This window comes from Microcaecilia unicolor, chromosome 6, assembly GCF_901765095.1.
Source record: "Microcaecilia unicolor chromosome 6, aMicUni1.1, whole genome shotgun sequence".
NCBI lineage: Eukaryota > Metazoa > Chordata > Amphibia > Gymnophiona > Siphonopidae > Microcaecilia > Microcaecilia unicolor.
In genome coordinates this window covers 251593865-251615581 of record NC_044036.1, presented here as the reverse complement: position 1 = coordinate 251615581, position 21717 = coordinate 251593865, and the positions used below count along the sequence as shown (strand labels likewise).

At 44.3% G+C, this 21717-nt stretch overlaps 2 protein-coding genes across 2 annotated transcripts in view; both read right to left on the bottom strand.

Annotated features, from left to right (window-relative positions):
- The window catches only part of LOC115472527 (collagen alpha-2(VIII) chain-like), a 134976-nt gene extending 126227 nt beyond the window's left edge, over positions 1-8749 (bottom strand). The window contains exon 1 of the mRNA XM_030206820.1: positions 8499-8749. Within this exon, the coding sequence (XP_030062680.1) occupies positions 8499-8636 (138 nt within the window). The 5' untranslated portion in view covers positions 8637-8749. The remainder of the gene's footprint in view (positions 1-8498) is intronic.
- Positions 8738-21717, bottom strand: part of LOC115472725 (collagen alpha-1(XI) chain-like) — a 381963-nt gene continuing 368983 nt past the window's right edge. Inside the window, exon 8 of the mRNA XM_030207103.1 lies at positions 8738-9367. Coding sequence (XP_030062963.1) covers positions 8759-9367 — 609 coding nt within the window. The 3' untranslated portion in view covers positions 8738-8758. The remainder of the gene's footprint in view (positions 9368-21717) is intronic.

Sequence of the window (21717 nt, the reverse complement as noted above, 5' to 3'; positions counted from 1 at the left end):
TTCCTTGGCCAGTAAAGAGTGATTAGGATCATAGTTCCCTGGTCTTGCTTGAGTTTCAGCAAAATATTCTCTGTGAGAGGTATTGGAGGATAAGCATATAAAAGACCCTCCCCTTAATGAAGGAGAAAGGCATCTGACATTAGTCTGCAATGTGGTCTGAGCCTGGAACAGAAATGGGGGACTTTGTTGTTGAGATGATTGGCAAAAATATCCACCGAGCAGGTGCCCCACCCTCAAGATTTTGTGGGCTATGCTCATGTTGAGAGACCACTTATGCGGTTGCAAAACTCTGCTCAGTCTGTCTGCCAGAAATTGACCTTTCCTGCTAGGTATGTTGTTCTTAGGACCATTCCATGATGGAAGGCCCACTGCCACATCCCCATTGCTTCCTGACACAAGGGGTAGGATCCCATACCCCCTTGTTCACATAGAATATTGCAACCTCGTTGTCTGTTTGAATGAAAATTATTTGGTTCTGTAGCCAGCGACATGCACGGTTGAGACCATGTGGCCCATCAATCTCAACATTTGCTGAGTTGTGAAGTGCTTCCTGCTTCGGACCTGCGAGGTGAGTGTTATCAAGGCCTCTGCGCTCGCTTGTGGAAGAAAAACATAGGTCTGCAATGTATTGAGCAAGGCTTCTACGTACTCCAATCACTGAACCGGGATAAGGTGAGACTTGGGGTAGTTTATGACAAATCCTACTCAAACACTCGAATTGTTAGGTGTATTGACTCTGTCACACCCTTCTGCGATGTGTTCTTGACCAGCCAATCATCCAGATAGGGAAACACATTTACTCCCAGTATGTGCAAATACGTTGCAACTACCGCTAACAATTGGTGAATACCCTGGGAGCTGATGTGAGGCCAAATGGCAGAATGCAATACCAGTAGTGGTGTTTTCCTATTCAGAATCTAAGATACCGTATTTTTCGGACTATAAGACGCACTTTTTCCCCCCAAATTTGGGAGGAAAATGGGGGGTGCGTCTTATAGTCTGAAGGTAGAGATTTAGCAGGCCGCCCACCCACCCTCCCGCCCTCCCTCCAAGTTCGGGATCGCCCTCTCTAGGGTTACCTCCCCTCCCCCCGGCCCTGTCACCACCTCTCCCCTTACTCACGCGATCTTCCCTGGTGGTCTAGTGACGTCGGGGCAGGAAAGAGCCCCCTCTTTCCTGCCCAGCGCGCTGCTCTGCATCCTCCTGTATGCTGTCTTTGACGGTCTCGGCGAGATTCAAAATGGCCGCCGAGAATTGAAGTCTCGCGAGGCCACTTCAATTCTCGGAGGCCATTTTGAATCTCGCCGAGACCGTCACAGGCAGCATACAGGAGGATGCAGAGCAGCGCGCTGGGCAGGAAAGAGGGGGCTCTTTCCTGCCCCGACGTCACTAGACCACCAGGGAAGATCGCGTAAGGGGGGAGGTGGTGACAGGGCTGGGGGAGGGGAGGTAACCCTAGGGAGGGCGTCCCGAACTTGGAGGGAGGGATTCGGACAGAACGCACCGGACACCTAGGTTTTAGAGGAGGAAAAAGTGTGTCTTATAGTCTGAATTTTTTTTTTTCCTATTTCCCTCCTCTAAAACCTAGGTGCGTCTTATGGTCCGGTGCGTCTTATAGTCCGAAAAATACGGTACTTCCTGTGACTAGGAAGTATTGAAATGTGGGTACAAGGATCCTTTAAGTCCTGACAGCACAGCCAATCTTTTTCCTGAATCATGGAGAGAAGGGTGCCCAGGGAAATAATCCTGAACTTTTCTTATTCAGGGCCCTTAGGTCTAGGATGGAACAAAATCCCTGTTTTCTTGGGCACAACGAACTACCTGGAATAGACTTTGGTGGTATCTGTTGCCAATGCAGGACGTAACTGTGACCTACTTAACCAGTCAGAGGTTACGAAGGGCCACCTGTGGTGGAAAATGTTCAGCCTCCCCCTTACCTCTAGGGCATCTGGGACGGTTAATTTGAGTGTGGATATGCTCTCCTGGAGCCAGTCAGAAGCTCACCCCTTGCTTCAACTGGGGAGCCAGCTAGCTCTTTTGAGGTCAGGACTGGCAAGGCCAAGAATGCTGGCCCTGGGGGTTCTGAGCAGAGCGAGAAGGCAGTGGAAACCTACACTTTTGAGAGTAACAGGGTCGCCTCCTATGCCCACTTGAAAACTTCCTAGATGAAGAGGCTGAAATTGGAGGTTATTGAGGCAGGGTCTGGATGGTATCAGTATGTTTTTTCTCTTTCTTTCTTTCTTTCTTTCTTTTTTCTCTCTTTCATGACAATCCCACATTATCCTAGCAACCTGAGTTCAATGTGGTTAACAATACAGTGAAATCACATTATACAGAACACAAAGTGAACATACTACTTGACTATAATACATAGTACATTGCAATAGAAAGAGAAAGAAAAAAAACAATGCAGAACAAAAAAAAAACAAAGATTCAGTAACCAAAAATTGACTAGGCAGGGAGATCAGTATGCACACCTAAAAATTTCCCAAAGAGGAAAGTTTTTAATATTTTTCAGTGACCTCCTCCTTCTTGTCCCCAAAATATTGTCTCCTCGGCAAGGTATGTCTGCCAGTCTCTCTTGAACCGCTGGTTTTAGGTCAGAGATACGCAGCCATGAGAGTCTGCACCATCCCACACCCACTGCGGAGAGCCAGGACGCAATATAAAAAAAATCATGTGCATCCCTAGCAAGATTCTTCCAACACTCCAGCTGCTTACTAGCCAACTGGCGAACCTCTGCAGCCTGCTCTTGTGGAATCTTAGTGGACTGAGTAGCAAGGATTGCAGAAAAGGCTCATGTAAAGCTGGTAGGATGCAAGCAATAAGCATCAAGGCCTGAAAAGTTTCCCTCCAAAATGTGTCCAAGCTTCTCTACCTAGGGGAGCTGAGGCATAAGTCCTGGTGCTCCTAGCTCATTTGAGGGTGGATTTGACAACCAGAGACTGGTGAGGCAGTTGTGCACTCTTGAATTCGGGAGCCTTCTGAATATGATACTGAGTATCCACCTTCTTAGGTGCGACCAGTACTGAGAGGGGAGATTCCCAGTTCTTTATCAGTGCATCTTTAAGGATAGGGTACAATGGTACAGTGACCTCTTCCTTGGGAGCTGACTCAAAGTCCAGAACAGGTAACATCTCTGCCATGGGCTCCTCCTCAAGTTTCCAGCTTAAATGGAATGGCAGAAGCCATCTCTTTGACAAAACCATTGAAAAAGAGACCCTCAGGAGGAGATTTATGTCTCTCTTGAGGTGGGGTGGGATCAGAAGGTCCCCATTAAGACTCCTCCCCTGGGAAAATGAGAGTCTTCTTCTGAGTCCCATGAATGATCCCAGTCAGACTCCTCACCGTACTCGGAACAAACTGAGTGTGCGCCTGCCTCAGGTCAGTGGAACCATATCCACGTGCCGAAGAGCACCGGGGTACAGCCCTACCCTCAAACTCGGGGGAAGCTTCCCCCCCTGATACTGACAGCAGTATTGCATGAATTGATACTGATGTCAACACCCTTTGAGGCACCGGCACCGAGGATCTCTCCACAGGCATGGATGGAGCCTCAAGAAGAATCTGAGGCTAATCTGCGGTTGGCACAAGTGCCCTTGATGCCTAAACAGATTGCAACTGCAGCATCTATGCCAGCTTCTCTCTCAGCATAGCTCAGAACCGCTCATCAAAGGCGGGGGAGCAGGGAGAGATACAGCCTAAGAAGGAATCGTACTGGAAGCGGGAGCCTGGCTGCTAGGTTACATGTGCACCGGCACCACTACCAAAGAGGGAGAGTGCTCCTCCCGGTGCAGGCACTTCTTGGGTACTAGTGATGCTGAGGCCCTGGAGCTTCCAGCACCATGCACTGATAAGAACCGATGCTTATGCTTGTTGCGCTTCCCTCAATGCTCCGTATCACCGTTCTTTGTTGCCAATGAGGACAATGTCAAACACATACGCACACACGGTGTCGGATCTGATGCTGATCGGTCTCGGGACCTACTTTCAGCACTTGATGTCAAGATGGCTGGCGGTAAGGTCTCAGTACTAAAATGGACGCAAGGCAATTTTCATTTTGCGCACGTCCATTTTCGGCAAAAATTTAAAAAGGCATTTTTTACAGGTGCACTGAAAAATGATTCTGCATGTGGCCAAAACATGCATCTGCACTACCGCAGGCCATTTTTCAGCATGCCTGAGAATCATAGAAAAAAAATGCACTGAGAACACGATGACGTATCCTCCCTGCTCCATGGTAAAACAAAGACTGAGGGACCCACATATGTGAAGTGGGATGCTGCTACAAAACTCTACATTAATCTTGCATTCGCACCGGGTGACATCACCCAGCTGTGAGAATACAACTGGCCTCACAGAATTCTTGAGAAAAACCAGGTTGATGTGCCAACTGTATACCTGGTCTCTTTCACTCACACAGAACACAGACCCTCACCAAGTATAGAATAAGTAGTCACAAACTATGTATAAATAAAAATATGTAGACAAAAATTAAATTGACCTCCTCCCTCCAAGAAGCTAGACACTGTATGCAAAGCAACACCAGAGAAATAGGAACACTGATACATGTCCCCCAGTATTGTACAAAATATAAAGATAACAGATGAGAATTTTGAAAACTGACATATTCTAATTATCACATTAAAAAATAAATAATAATAATCATAAAACAAAAACAAAAAAATTGGAAATAATGTGATACCTTTCTGTTGGACCAACTTAATACCTTTTTAGATTAGCTATCAAAGCTAAAACCTCTTTCTTCAGGTTAGGACAATATACTGCTGTATACTGTCCTGAACTGAAGAGGTTTTGGCCTTTAAAAGTTAGTCAAAAATGTATTAAGTTAGTACAATAAAAAGATATCACTTTATTTGCCATTTTTTGTTGTATTTTTTTTATCAGCCTTTAGTGTGGTCTAACCAGTGGCGTACCAAGGGGGGGGGCGGTGGGGGCGGTCCGCCCCGGGTGTCAGTGGGTGGGGGGGTGATCCACTTCGCTCCCGCTGCTCCCACTTTACCTTTAAAAATGTTTTTTTGAAGCGTCGTTGCAGGCAGCGCCTTGCGTCTGCCCTGCTTGTTGTAAAAAGTAAATCTCTTTGCTTCGTCGTCGTCGGGCCTCACTATGTCCCGCCCTCCTCTGAGGTAATTTCCGCGAGGGCGGGACATAGTGAGGCCCGACGACGACGAAGCGAAGAGATTTACTTCTTTTACAAGCAGGGCAGACGCGAGGCGCTGCCTGCAACGACGCTTCAAAAAAATTTTTTTTTAAGTAGGGTGGGAGCAGGAGAGTCGGGTCGGGGTGGGGTCCTCAGATGGGAGAGGGGTATTGTGGGGGTTCTCACATGCTGGGAGAGGAGGGGGTTTTCATATGGGAGAAGGGGACTGAGTGGGGAGGGGGCTCTCAGATGGGAGAGGGGTGTTCTGGGGGTTCTCACATGGGGGGAAGGGGTTTTTATATGGGAAAAGGGGACTGGGGTGGGGAGGGGGTTCTCAGATGGGAGAGGGGAGTTCTCACATGGGGAGGGGAGGGGGTTTTTATATGGGAGGAGGGGACTGGGGTGGGGAGGGGGTTCTCAGATGGGAGAGGGGTGTTGTGGGGGTTCTCACATGGGGGGAAGGGGTTTTTATATGGGAAAAGGGGACTGGGGTGGGGAGGGGGTTCTCAGATGGGAGAGGGTGTTCTCACATGGGGAGGGGAGGGGGTTTTTATATGGGAGAAGGGGACTGGGGTGGGGAGGGGGGGTTCTCAGATGGGAGAGCAGAGGGGTGTTCTGGGGATTCTCAGATGGGAGAAGGACTGGGGTGGGGAGGGGGTTCTCAGATGGGAGGAGGGGGCTCTCAAATGGGAGAAGAGGGCTAGAACTGGGGTCTGAGAAGGGGTCATGACGGAAAATGGGGCATGCCTGGGGGTCAGGTGGGAGAATGGGTCGTGCTGAAAAGGGGGGCAAGGCATGTAGATGAAGGGGGCTGAAACTGGGGGCTGAAAGGCGGCAGGGGCTGAAATTGTGGGGACTGGGGGCTGAAAAGGAGACAGGGAGAAGTGGCTGGGGCTGAAGCTCAGGACTGGTGACAGAAAAGGGCTGGGGTTGAAACTAAAAAGGGGACAGGGAGAAGTGGCTGGGGCTAAAGCTCGGGACTGGTGGGAGAAAAGGACTGGGGCTGAAACTGGGGACTGGTGGGATAGTGGGGCTGGAACTGGGGGCTGAAAAAAGGGGAAGAGAGAGGGGACAGATCCTGGATGGAAGGGGGAGGAGAGGGAGGGCAGACCCTGGATGGATGGGAGAGGGAGGGCAAATGATGGATTGAAGGGGCAGAGAGAAAGGGCAGACAGTGGATGGAAGGGATAGAAAGGGCAGACAGTGAATGGAAGGGGGAGAGAGAGAGGGCAGACAGGGGCAGATGGTGGATGGAAGGGGCAGAGATAGAGGGCAGATGTAGATGGAAGGAGCAGGGAGAGAGGGCAGACATTGGATGGAGGCGACAGCAGAGAGGACAGACACTGGATGGCAGAGAGAGAACAAAGACAGATGCTGGATGGAAGGAAGACAGTGAAAAGAAGATGAGGAAAGCAGAAACCAGAGACGACAAACTGTAAATAAAATATATATTTTTATTTTTTTTTGCTTTAGGATAAAGTAGTATTGTAGCTGTGTTAATGTTTATAATAGAACATGTAAACAAGGTAATCTTTTTATTGGACTAATTTTAATACATTTTGGCTAACTTTCGGAGAACAAAACCCCCTTCCTCAGGTCCGGATAGGATATTGTAACAGCACTATACTGTATTGACCTGAGGAAGGATGTTTTGGCCTCTGAAAGCTAAATGTATTAGTCCAATAAAATGGTAATATTTTATTTTCTATATTTGTTTTATTTCTATTTGTTAATTTGTAAAGTGGTGATTGGTACTTGTTAGTTTTTTCAAATTTACATCTGCTGTCTTTATGTTTTGCACAGTACTAGGGGACATTTTCTGTTTCTGTGGTGTTGCATTGTATGCAGAGTCTGGCATCTTGGGGGTTCAGTTTAATTTTTATCTAAATAGAAAGGTTATTGCTTATTCTATAGTGGATTAGGGTGTATCTGTGTTTGTGAAAAAGACATGGCTTTCGGTTGGCATTGACTGTGCAAGATGGACGATCTGTGTTATTCTGCCTGGTTTCGTTTTACAGTAGGTGAATTGATGTTCTAGTGCTCACTGTAGTGTTTAAGATGCTTTCCTTTTCCTTGTGTGACTTGTAGAAATTACTGCTTATGGTATGCTAGAATTGCTCTATAGATCCTGAGTGTTATACAGTGTATTCTCAGCATGCCTAGTACTAGATTTTGGAGGGGGGGTGTTAAAAAATGACCGGCCCCGGGTGTCAACTACCCTAGGTACGCCACTGGGTCTAACATGACTACAACATTACATTATCCTAAATTAAAAATAAAATTATTTTTTCTACCTTTGTTATCAGGCCATTTAATTTTTTTAATTGTGTAGGACCCAGACACTGCTTTCTGCTATCTTCTCTTAACTCTCTCACTAGGATTTCCTGCCTATTTATAATTCTTCTCTCTACTCCTGTCTTTACTTCCTCCATTACAGCCATCTCCAACACTGATCATTTCCTTTCTGCTTTCTTCCATTTATTTCCCTGTCTCTCTGTCCAGAATTCATCCTTTTTCACTATCCAGTTTTCAACTTCCCTCTTTATACTGCATCTACCTACAGTTTTCCATCCTCTTCCACCCAGCTTCTCACCCTCTCTCCCTCCCCTTTTGTCCAGCATCTTTCTCCTCCTTTGCATTCAGCACCTTTTCTCTTCCCTTTTCTTTCCCCCCTGACATCTTCTATTGCCCCCCTGTATCGATCTTCTGTTAACCCCCCCCCCCGCCTTCCCTGGCACCTTCGTTAACCCCCCCCCTCCCTCCATCTCTGCTGATTCCTGGACCAGCAGCAGCAATAAGAACAAAACAAGTATGGGGCCAACCTCTATGCGTGCTCCTGCTGGCTCTTCTGATCCCAGCCCTCCTAAAAGTCAATCTCATGGACAGTGAGACTAGCAGAGCCAGCAGGAACACACATAGAGACTGTAGCCCCAAGCCTATTTTCTGTTGTGCTGCTGCTTCTGACCTTGAGAAGCAGAGCAGCATTGGCAGAAATGGCAGCAGGAGGGATGCGAGGAAGGTTATGGTCATCCTGGCACCTATGACAGAAAAGAGACAGATGGATCACTTCTCTGGGCCCTTGGGCACTGCCCAGTTGCCCAAATTGTCAGTCTGCCCCTATAAAAAAGTAACAAATTAAAGTGACACATTCATTTAACAGACTTGCATTTCATGTTCATTTCAAAGAGATGAAATTTACAGGTCTTCATACAATATATGAGGTTGATAACACTGTCATCTGAGGAAATAACAATGGCAAGAAGGGCACTGCTCTGCAAAATGAGGGTGAGAGAACACCCAAAGCATGAAAACAGGCCACATGCAACACTTAACTTACTGGTAAACCTGGAGGGCCTGGTTGTCCGGCCTGTCCTTGCTTTACCCTCACTCTTGGTTCATACGTTTTCCTTAAGTCAACATTCTGATCTTGTTTCCAAGGGGTGCTCTCTATCATCCTGCTCCTACTTGTTTTCATAGGCAGGTCTACTCCAATGGATGATGTGGGTGGCACTTCATCATCCTGCACAGTTGGTGTGGACTCGTTAAAAATCTCAGTCCTAGAGGTTGGTTGGGAAAGAACAGTCCTGCTTCCTACATCTAGTGGCAGTTGCTTTTCTTTGAGTCAGAGCTAAGTTGAGGGGAAGATTCTGCTGAAATTACTGTTTGAAAATTGTGTTGGTCTACAGAGAGTTTGGTGAAAGTAGAGGGTTCATCTAGATTAATAATGACGTCTACCGGTTTACTGAGTGGGAATTGATCTTCTCTAAGTTTATCTGTTGTGATACTCTGATCCTCTATATGGGGTTTAGAGGTATGGTCCTCCTTGTCCATCTGTCTGTTCAATTTAGTGGCTGCCAAGAAAGTAATATTGGCATTGGGCATCTCAGGGTTCCTGAGCCCCACAAGGGGCTGCAAGGTAAAATTTACAGACTCTGTTACATTCTCAGTGATTTCTGGGGGCACACTATTAACAGATCCTGGCCTGTGGGCTCTGTGGATTTTTTCTGAGGTGATGTTCCAAAGTTCATAGCCCTCGTCCGCTATGGAAAACATGCTGTCATCCTCCTTGGGTGCAAGCAGCCCTCTAGCAGCCAAATCTCTGGTCAGTCCACTTTCACTTTTAGTAAAACTGCTACCCTTCCTGTTGGGCCATTCCCTCGCAAGTGACGGTCTCAAGGTTAAATTGAAGGTTGTAAAGTTGGTGATCTAGAGAAAAATAAAACAGGAAATGATTAGTTTTCTTGTGTCACTCAGCTCCACACATCAATTTTTCCCTTGTGCAAAGAATGTTCTTATAATGCAATTCAAGCTGAAGAACTTGATAGCAACACTGAAAGAGGCTTCACGGTTTTCTGATGCTGTCTATAACATTTTCCATTTTTCCCCAGGCAAGAAGAAAATTTAAGTAAATGAAAGCAATGCCTCTAATTTTTCTAAAACAAACTTAAGTCAAGAATGCCTATGGAAAACTGAAAAACCTCTTTCTCCACTCCTTTTCTATGCCATTTCCTCACAAAATAAACATGTACTGATCAAAAATCATCATCTTGCTACCTGTCAAGTCTATGACCTACACGTTCAGAGAGCTGGACACATGCTTTGGAAAGCGAAGTCCCTCAGAGTGATGTATCAAAGCCAGAGAGCAAGGAAAGAAGATGAACAGATAAAAACATACAGGCACTGGCTGACATTTATAGAAAAATGAATGTATTTACAGTAAGAAAAACCTGGCCATTTGAAAAGGGTTTTCTCCACAGCAGGTGATCTCAGGTTGTGCCCTGAGGGAGGAAGGCGATTGATATTTTAGTTTAATTGCTTAGTATCCAGCTCATTTTCGAAAGTGATCACCGGCCATTTCCCGACATAAATCGGGAGATGGCTGGCGATCTCTCAAAAGCGGCCAAATCAGTATAATCAAAAGCGGCTTTTTTGACACCATCGCCGTTTTCCTGTCGCCTCGCCGGCGAAGGTTCAAGGGGGCATGTCGGCAGCGTAGTGAAGGTGGGACATGGGCGGGCATGGGCGTAGCTACCAGATGGCTGGCTTTCGCGGATAATGGAAAAAAAGCGTCGTTAAGCAGTATTTCGCCAGGTTTACTTGGTCCTTTTATTTTCACGACCAAGCCTCAAAAAGGTGCCCCAACTGACCAGATGACCACCGGAAGGAATCGGGGATGACGTCCCCTGACTCCCCCAGTGGTCACCAACCCCCTCCCACACTAAAAAATACAAATAAAACATATTTTGCCAGCCTGTATGCCAGCCTTAAATGCCTTGCCCACCTTCATGACAGCAGAATGTGTTCTATCCTTTGACAGCCGTTCCCTTGTTGTGATGTGGCTCTCGGGTGAGTGTGACACCTTTTCTGTTAGGTGCACTGCAGAGTCACATCAGCAATGCATTGTGGTGGGTGTAGGGTAGTGATCTCTACTCCCATGGTGCTTTTCCCCCTGCTAACTGGGTCAGAGTGTGTCCAGTTTTGTTTCCGGTAGTCCATGAGGTAGTGGCCATTTTTGTAAGCCACTTTTAGAACCCTTTCATGTGTTACCCATGTTAGAGAACTTAGTTATTACCTTGAATGTTGCTGAAAGAGGGCACTGTACACCATTCTGCCAGCTCTGACCGAATGCTCATCTTAGTACCAGGGAGACTCTTTGCCAGTGGGGCACAACCTTTGATCTGCAGTTAACTGTGAGTAAAAGTGCTTATTCCAATAAAGGACTTTTTCAAAGAGATTAGTCTTCAGGTGTCAACTGGTGTGCCAAGATTATACAGCAGCAACAAGTCCTAGAGGCCTGCGTGTATGCAGGTCCCTGGAGCACTGTTAGTGGGTACCGCAGTGCACTTAAGGCAGGCGGACCCAGGCCCATCCCCCCCTACCTGTAACACTTGTGCTGGTAAATGGGAGCCCTGCAAAACCCACTGTACCCACAAGTAGTTGCCCCCTTCACCCCTAAGAGCTACGGTAGTGTTGTACATTTGTGAGTAGTGGGTTTTGGTGGGGGGTTGGGGGGCTCAGCACCCAAAGTAAGGGAGCTATGCATGTGGGAGCTTTTTCTGAAGTCCACCACACTGACCCCTAGGGTGCCCAGTTGGTGTCCTGGCATGTCAGGGGGACCAGTGCACTACAAATGCTGGCTCCTCCCACGACCAAATGGCTTGGATGTCACCGGGTTTGAGATCGCCGGCATTTTTTTCCATTATCGCTGAAAAACAAAACCAGCCATCTCAAATCCGGCGAACTCTGGCATTTGGCCGGGTTAAACCGTATTATCGAAAAAAAAGATGGCCGGCCATCTTTTTCAATAATACGGTTCCGGCCAGCTGTAGCGCCGACGCCAAAATAGATCGCTGGCAATCTATTTCACCGGCAACGTTCGATTATGCCCCTTCACACCGCCTTTCACAAAATCAAAGTGGTTAGCAAAATAAAAACAAGGGTTAAAAGAAAATAAAAAGAACTCCAACTGTTAAAGAACAGAATAGATTTAGTCAGGAAAAAAAAAACAGTAGAGACACTGGCTGATCAGTCTGCTGAGCCAGACCACTAAGAGGAAGGATTCACAAAAGCCTTAGTGAAAAAGGTAGGTTTATAGGGCAGTTTTAAATTGTTGGTAAGGTTGTTCATTACAAAGTGAAAAAGGCAGAGAGTTCCATAGGGAAGGACTCAAAGACAAAGAAAGCAGAATGAGACCAGGATTGAAGCAAGGATGGAAAAGTAGGTAGCTGTAGTGGAACAAAGAGTATGGATAGGTCTGTAAGGATCTATCAAGGATGAAAGATAGGTAGGGGCATCAGAAAAGAGAATTTTGTAAGTAGCATTAAGATCTTATAATGTATACGGACAGAGACGGGGGAGGCAGTAATGTTGTTTTAGAAAAGGGAGAGATGTGGAGGAGTGGCCTAGTGGTTAGGGTGGTGGAATTTGGTCCCAGGGAACTGAGGAACTGAGTTTGATTCCCACTTCAGGCACAGGCAGCTCCTTGTGACTCTGGGCAAGTCACTTAACCCTCCATTGCCCCAGGTACAAATAAGTACCTGTATACAATATGTAAGCCGCATTGAGCCTGCCATGAGTGGGAAAGCACAGGGTACAAATGTAACAAAAATAAAATAAATAATGGCAAACACCAGAGAGTTCCTTTCTGCTTTTAGGAACAGAACACATGCATGAGCTGGACATCTCCTTTAATCTGCTACTGATTAAACAAACCACCACTATTTCTCACATTAGAAACAAAATTAAATTGTAACTACAGAGAATATGACCTACAATGAAATGCATTATTATATGGAGAACTGCATTCTTTCATTTGATACAGCAGTTTGCCACTTTAATATGACCGTGTTTTTGGTGTATTTTGGTCCAGGCAGAAAATAAATAAATGTATTAAAATCACATTTACTGTGTCTCTCCAGCATAATACCTTTTTTCCAAACCTGGCATACACAGACATGCAAGTTCTACAAACTGCTAATTTGTGCCTCAAGATGCTGCTGCTGCCTTCTATATTCTCAGATCTCCCCTCTCCAATGCACTAATCTATTTCCTGACATTTTCTTCATACTAGAAAAGACTTAATTGGGCATGCTGAACTTTACTATTGTTTTAGCTTTCACTGTACTGTGTGCCCTAAGGCAGACCTGCCAAGTCCTCTTCCCCCAACTGCTCATCTCCTCAGTCTGCAATGTAACTGTGGTGGATGGATAAAATTCATTCATTGCCAAAGGTGAAAGGCAGGCAATATTGTTGGATGCAACAGAGAGAGCTGAACTGTGGACAACTCAAAGGTCTACTAAAGTCAGAATCCAGAGACCAGGATATGGCATCATCAGGGATGTGCATTCAATTTTAAATGAAATGTAAAAATAAAATGTGACAGGTTTGTTTCATTTCCAATACTACTACTACAACTAATAATAATAATAAATATATGCTATTCAGATTTTATTCCATTATTTATTTAGCACATTTCATATACTGCTGAGGCCTTCAAATAGGCATACATCAGTTACCAAGTAAAATGTTTCTATACAGGTACCAGTACTGTCTCTAATGGGCTCACAATCTAGCCCTCTGCTTGTGATCTTGGGCAAGTCATTTAACCTTCCATTGCCTCAGGTACAAACTTAGATTGTGAGCCCTCCTGGGACAGAGAAATATCCAGAGTACCTGAATATAACTCACCTTGAGCTACTACTGAAAAAAGTGTGAGCAAAATCTAAAATAATAAAATTATATATATATATATACACATTATACCTGGGGTAGTGGAGGGTAAAGTGACTTGCCCAGGGTCACACGGAGCTACACAGGGAAATGAACCTGGTTCCTCAGGATCTCAACCCACTGCTAACTGTTAGGCAGCAGCGGGAATCTTTTAATGTGCGCAATTCACAAATATCAAGCATTTTTTTAAAAACCCACGTAGAAAATCAAAAGAAAAATCTAAATGAAACAAAAAGTTGCCAAAATGGTTAGGGGTGGTGGACTTTGGTCCTGGGGAACTGAGTTCGATTCCCACTTCAGGCACAGGCAGCTCCTTGTGACTCTGGGCAAGTCACTTAACCCTCCATTGCCCCATGTAAGCCGCATTGAGCCTGCCATGAGTGGGAAAGCGCGGGGTACAAATGTAACAAAAATAAATAAATAAAGATCTTCTAAAACAAAAGAAGGCCAGCATGCACACTCTGGGACATTATAAGCATTGCTGATCACACCTGCAGCAGCATGCTTATGGGTCCTTTTACTAAGGTGCGCTAACAGATTAGTGCATGCTAAATGATAATGTGCCCATTATATTCCTATGGGCATCTTATCACTTAGCGCACGCTTAACAAACTATGCTGGCCTTAGAACCTATTTCCCAGCTTCAGTTTTGCAACCCCAGCCCTTTTCTTGTATGCTTGCCAACATGTAGCTTCAGTTGATATTTCAGCTGCAGTCCTGATCCCTCTGAATCTATGCAGGCTGAATTATAGCACCCTGTTGGCCCATGCAGAATGATGATGCCACTCCTATGTTTTATTTTTTAAATTAGCCATGGTGGTTGTGAACTCAAATGAATATTTCATGATCCCATTTGAGGTTGTGACCTGCTGTCTGGGAACTACTGCTATATATAAACTCAATACAGAACAGAATGCGGAAGTGATGGAGGTTCTTTCTAGTACCGAGCATGAGGTGAACTATTCACAGTTAAATTATTAGGTATGAGTACAAGAGCCATGCATGGTTTTTATCATGAACACATTAGCCCTCACTGGAAGAGCTATGAATAAGCCTTGCAAGTATTATCCTAAAATAATTACATTACTTATATAAGAGCAAGATTCTGTAAGATGCTTCACACGACTACAATACCCCTTCTACAAACAGCATACTGTATGAAATTCAAAGGATGCTCAATGTCTTGACCTAAGTGCCCTAAATTTTAGGTTGAATATTTGTGTAACTTGTGAAGCAATTTTATAATAGAGTACATATGTAAATACTATGGAGCCAGTTCTACAGCTTGGCACTTCCATTAGGGCGCTCCAAGGACATGAGGGAACCTATTCTTTAACAGTATCTGGTGCAACCTGTCACCAACATGCCTTACATTTACACATCCACAGTCATAGACCTGATGTAACTGTGGGCACCTAAATGTGACAAGGACATGAGTAATTTGAAGTATTCTGTAAGTTACATGTGTTAAACTGCATGCTGCTTATATGTGCCCTTACAGAATATTTATTTATATTTAGTTCACACCTTTTTCAGTAGTAGCTCAAGGTCAATTATATTTAGGTATTTTCCTATCCACAGAGGGCTTACAATCTTAAGTTTATCAATAGAAATCAAACAAAATAAAACATGGAAAAGAAAATAAGATGATACCTTTTTTATTGGACATAACTTAATACATTTCTTGTATTAAGTTATGTCCAATAAAAAAGGTATCATCTTATTTTCTTTTCCATGTTTTATTTTGTTTGATTTCTATTGATAACCTTTAGGAGTGGACTAACACGGCTACCACACCTCTAATCTTAAGTTTGTACCTGAGACAATGGCAGGTTAAGTAACTTGCCTGAGATCACCTGGATTTGAACCCAGGTTTCCTGGTTATTAGCTTGTTGCTCTAACCGCTAGACTACTTCCCCACTCCATACAGCCTAGTCACTTTGCTGCCACTTACCCAGGTTAAGTGTACACTTAGCTGTGAAAGTGTTGGTATTATATACATTTATGCAGGCAAGTGGCATGTAAATGCAGACTCCCAATTACAGAATTGACCTTAGAGGATAATTCTATAAAGGAGGCGCCTATATTTAGGCACCTATATAGAGTCTATTCTACAAAGGAAAGTAGGCACTTACTTTCCTTTATATGACAGCAGAATAGCAGGGCAAATATACGTGTATATTTTAGGCATGGCCACTCAACACTACCCATAGAGCTGGTGTAAATGGCTCATGCCTAGATTGCTAAAAAAATGCATGCATGTATGTTCCAGACCTTGTCTGTCTGCTGCGGGGCTTGGCTCTTGCCACTTCTAGCTTGGGTTTGCTGCAGCGCACACTACAGTGTCCTGGACTTTTGTCAAGCATCTGTGTCAGCGAGGATCTGTGCTGTACATGCACCGCACTGGTGGAGTCAACTTTGCTGCGGCCCAAGGGCTCACTTTCAGTTCTTTCTCGCGGAAGTACTTGGCTAGGTTCCAAGGTTCCCTTCCCTAGATCGAGTACAGAATAATTTGTCTGCCAATAGTTCTGTTTGGGGAACCGTGGTCATAGATATTTATTACCTGTGATAAATGATCCTACATCCTCCACATGCATACTTTCCCCTACTGGATTTTTGCATGTATGTGCCAGTACTGTAATCATTTATGTGCATATTTGGTGTGTAAATGTTAGTGTCCATAAGGTGGTAATTCTCTGCAGGTTGCCTAAAACCAGGTGCCGGGTCGCTGCACTCTAAGCGTGAAATCTATATCAGCAATCACATGCATAATTGCCATTATAAAATAGTAGTGTAAGCTCGCATTTACATGCTTGACTTTAGGCGCAGCCACTTACTTTATGGCAAAGGATGGTGAAAATGCTCGCATGTGACAGTATTTTATAACCTTACCCCTAATTCCATATATGGTGCTTCAAGTTATACGTGCTAATATAGCCGCATGGTCAAATTAAATGCACAACTTAAGCCAATCAGCACTGATAATTGGTACTTAACAACCAATTAGTAACACTAACTAGCTTTCATTAGAATTTATGTGCACAACTTTCTGAGCATATTCTATAAAGCGGTGCATGTAAATTTTAATTAGTGCAGTTGAAAAGGAGGCATGGCCATCGGCGTGGAATGGGCAGGTTGTGGGTGTTTAAAAAAAACTATGCGCACAATTATGAGATAAACTTAATCTGCACCTAACTTAGGTGCAGGTATTTAGGCCTGGTTTTAGGTGGCCTAAATGGGTTTGCCTAAATTTTAGTCTCAAGAATGGCGTGTAAGCATATTCTATAAACTATGCATAATTTTAGGCATAGTTTATAGAACCATGCTAACCGCATGGTTTTTTTGGCACCGTTTTTAAGGCACCATTTATGGAATTGGACCCTTAGGGTATAGGTGCTAGGTATGCCCCTGACTCGCCTATGACCCTCCCACTTGTACACCCCCCTTGCAGTTGTGTGATATAAAATTTGTACTCTAAAGTTATAAAGATATAGACTAAGTGCAGTTTTGCCTGTAACTGCAAATTAGTGCCAATTAACATCAATAATTGGTTGTTTGACTAATTAGCAGCTACTTATTTATATTATATGCATAACTGTAGATATTCTATAACCTATGTGCACAATTTTGCATGCTATGTATAAAGCTGCAAGTATATGATTATAGAATTAGGGTGTTAGTACATTTGCCCAAGATCCCAAGGAGCCACAGTTGGATTTGAACATGGCTTCCCTGGTTATCAACTCACTTGCTCTAACCATTAGGTAGGAAAATAATGCATGTAGACTGCATTTTGGATTTTATATTTAACTTGCATTCCTTTTCCAAATTAAAGTTCAAGATAAGTTACATTTAGTAATATAAGTTATTTCCTGGACCCCAGAGAGCTGTACCTGAGATAATGGAGGCTGAAGGACCTACCCAAGGTCACAGAAAACATCAGTGGGAGAAACAGAATTTGAACCCTGACTTCCCTCACACTATGCCTACTGCTGTAACCACTAGGCTACATCTCCACTCCATTTTCTTCTCTGAGCACATTTTCCATGTCCAAGTGCCCATCGTTACTTTATACCCTAAGCAATTTTAAATGCAAAAGTGATTACTTTTGCTTTGAAAATTAGTGCAAAGACAGTAACTACTTGTGAGCTTTGCAATAATGGGGGCAGTTTGAAAATTTCCCATCACATCTTTAATTAGCAAGAATCAAAGATTCATCTGGATAATTTCTCTCATTCTCATGAGGGTCATACAAAATCTATTGAGTGACTGTACTTAAGTATTGTGTGTTCACCCCATCTAAAAAAGGATGCAAAAGAACTGGAAAAGGTACAGAGAAAGGTAATAAAAATGTTGAAGGGGATAAAACAACTTTACTATTAAGAAAGGTTAATGAATTGAGGGCTTTTCAGCATGGAAAAGAGAGAATAGGACAGAGATTTATAAACCCATGAGTGGGGGATTTTCCATGAAACTTAACATATAGCAGCTTAAAACGAATTGGAGAAAATTATTTTTTTCACTCAATGAGCAATCAAGCAGTGGAGAATTATTAGCCACAGGATGTGACAATGAGTTATCTAACACAGACGAGTTAAAAGGTATTGGACAAATTCATGACAAATAAGTCTATCAAACAATTATTAGCTAAGTAGATCTTGGAAAACTACCACTCATCATCCCTGGGAAGATGCTGCAAGAAACGGATCATTCTTTGGAATCTGCTGGGACATTTAATCAGACTGGCCGCTACTGGAGACAGGGTGCTGGACTTGATGGACCTTTGGTCTGACCCATTATGGCATGCTGTGTTCTTATAAGCATAAGTTGGTCTGGAGCAGCCTACCAGCTCTGTGCTAGCTATGGAGTAGAAGAATAACTTAATAGTTAGAGCCGCAGGCTAAGAACCAGTGGTCCAATGCTCAAAACCTAACAACTGTTTAAAGGCAATTAGCACCGGTCTAGCACCGACATTAGTGAGCACAGAATGCTCAGAGGGCTCTAATGCAACAATGTGCATGCCAAAGATTAGCGCAAATAGCATGCAGATGCAGTCAAACGGTTGTTAGTGAGGTCATTTTGTATTCCCTCACAATGCTCAGAGAACAGTGCACAAAACAAAGTCGCCCTTACTGATGAAAACCTAATGCCTATCCGAAGCACACGTTGGTGTGTTGAGAAGATTTCCCACAATTTTTTCTTCAAAAGCTGCCGGTTTTATTTAATTTGAAAGTGAAAGTAAAAGAAAGCCCGTGCAAGCCTCTAAGTGCTGGTAGTAAGAGACAACTGTACCTCAAAGGATAAAACCACCTAAGAATAGATGGTTCACCGTAGGCTCAGGCAGACTTCATTACGTGACACAGAGGCATCCACCCTCACAAGTGTTGCCCTACAGAATTCGTTTGCTCCATTACAGCACTGTGATCTTCCTCAAAATAGAACGGATGCGGAAGAACAAGCAATGGAGGTGAAACAAAAAGATGTGAAGGTACCCAAAGACAAAAAACAACCCCAAATCACAAATGTTGAAACACATACCAGAAAATGTACATGGAAAGCGATGACCACAAATGCTTGCAGTCTAAGCAATAAAGTTCATGACCTTCAAGCCCTGATGTTGGAGGCAGACTTAGACATTGTTGCAATCACGGAGACGTGGCTAAATGGTTCCCATGAATGGGATGCAAACATACCGGGCTATAATCTATTTAGGAAGGATAGAGAGGGTCGAGAAGGTGGAGGAGTAGCTCTGTATGTGAGAAATGACATCGAGGCAACTGAAATGTCAGGGACCTGGGAAAAGGAAGAAGCGATATGGATCACCTTAAAAAGAGATGATAAAACCTCTGTACACGTCGGTGTTGTCTACAGACCTCTGACGCAATTGGAGGATCTAGATAAAGATCTGGTCGCAGATATCCATAAGTTGGAAAAGAAGAGAGAGGTGCTGTTGCTGGGAGATTTCAATCTGCCGGATGTAGATTGGAAAGTTCCGTCTGCGGAATCGGAAAGAAGTAGAGAGATCGTGGATGCTTTTCGAAGTGCTCTGCTCAGACAAATGGTGACGGAACCCACGAGGGAGGGAGCGACGCTGGATCTGGTGCTCACAAATGGGGATAGTGTGTCAAATGTCCAAGTGGGTGCCCACCTGGGCGGCAGTGACCATCAAACGGTTTGGTTTGATATGACGGCTGAAGTGGAGGGCAGCCACTCAAAAATCAAAGTCCTGGATTTCAAGCGTGCTGACTTTAGTAAAATGGGGGAATACCTGAGGAAGGAGCTGATGGGATGGAAGGATAAATGAGAAGTGGAAGGACAGTGGTCCAAGCTGAAAGAAGCTATAAATAGGGCCAGAAACCTTTATGTAAAGAGAGAAAATAAAAGCAAGAGAAAAAGGAAATCGATATGGTTCTCCAAACAAGTGGCTGAGAAAATAAAGGCTAAAAAGTTGGCATACAGAAAGACTCAAGAAGAGGAACACAGGGAGGAATACCGGAGGAAACTGAAAGAAGCCACGAGAGTGATACGTCTGGCGAAAGAGCAAGTGGAAGAACAAATGGCTAGAAATGTAAGGAGGGGTGACAAAACTTTCTTCAGGTATATTAGTGAAAGGAAGAAGACTAAAAAGGGAATTGTGAGACTGAAAGATGCTGAGAACCACTATATAGATAATGATGAAGAAAAAGCAAATTTGCTAAATAGATACTTTTGTTCTGTTTTCACTGAAGAAAATCCTGGAGCAGGACCTCAATGGACTGGCAAAAGTACATGTGAGAATGGAGTGGATATAGCACCGTTCACGGAAGAGTGTGTGTATGAACAACTTAAAAATCTAAAGGTGGACAAAGCAGTGGGACCGGATGGGATCCACCCCAGGATATTGGGGGAGCTCAGAGAGGTTCTGGCGGGTCCTCTTAAAGATTTGTTTCATAAATCCTTGCACATGGGAGAGGTTTTGTGGGATTGGAGAACGGCGGAGGTGGTCCCTCTTCACAAAAGTGGTGATAGGGAAGAAGCTGGAAACTACAGGCCGGTAAGCCTCACTTCAATTATTGGAAAAGTAATGGAAGCGATGCTGAAGGAAGGATAGTGAATTCTTGGAAGCAAATAAGTTGCAAGATCCACGACAACATGGTTTTACCAGAGGGAAATCGTGCCAAACGAATCTCATTGAATTCTTTGACTGGGTGACCGGAGAATTAAATCAAGGACGTGCTATGGATGTAATCTACTTAGATTTCAGTAAAGCTTTTGACACGGTTCCCCACAGGAGGCTCTTGAATAAACTAGACGGGCTGAAGATAGGACCTGAAGTGGTGAACTGGATTAGGAACTGGTTGACGGGCAGACGCCAGAGGGTGGTGGTAAATGGAGTTCGCTCGGAGGAGAGAAAGGTGAGTAGTGGAGTGCCTCAGGGATCGGTGCTGGGGCCGATTCTATTCAATATATTTGTGAGTGATATTGCCGAAAGGTTAGAAGGTAAAGTTTGCCTTTTTGCGGATGACACCAAGATTTGCAACAGAGTGGAGGAAGTGGAAAGCATGAAAAAAGATCTGCGGAAGCTAGAAGAGTGGTCTAACGTTTGGCAATTAAAATTCAATGCGAAGAAATGCAAAGTGATGCACTTAGGGAGTAGAAATCCACGGGAGATGTATGTGTTAGGCGGTGAGAGTCTGATAGGTACGGACGGGGAGAGGGATCTTGAGGTGATAGTATCTGAGGACCTGAAGGCGATGAAACAGTGTGACAAGGCGGTGGCCGTAGCTAGAAGATTGCTAGGCTGTAAAGAGAGAGGTGTGACCAGCAGAAGAAAAGAGGTTTTAATACCCCTGTATAAGACGTAATGAGGCCCCACCTGGAGTATTGTGTTCAGTTTTGGAGGCCATATCTTGTGAAGGATGTTAAAAAAATGGAAGCGGTGCAAAGAAAAGCTACGAGAATGGTTTGGAATTTGCGTTACAAGACTTATGAGGAGAGACTTGTTGACCTGAACATGTATACCCTGGAGGAAAGGAGAAACAGGGGTGATATGATACAGACGTTCAAATATTTGAAAGGTATGAATCCGCAAACAAACCTTTTCCAGAGATGGGAAGGCGGTAGAACGAGAGGACATGAAATGAGATTGAAGGGGGGCAGACTCAAGAAAAATGTCAGGAAGTATTTTTTCATGGAGAGAGTGGTGGATGCTTGGAATGCCCTCCCACGGGAGTTGGTGGAGAGGAAAACGGTATCAGAATTCAAACATGCGTGGGATAAACATAAAGGAATCCTGCTCAGAGGGGAGGGATCCCCAGAGGCTTAGCCGGTGGTGGGAGGCGGGGCTG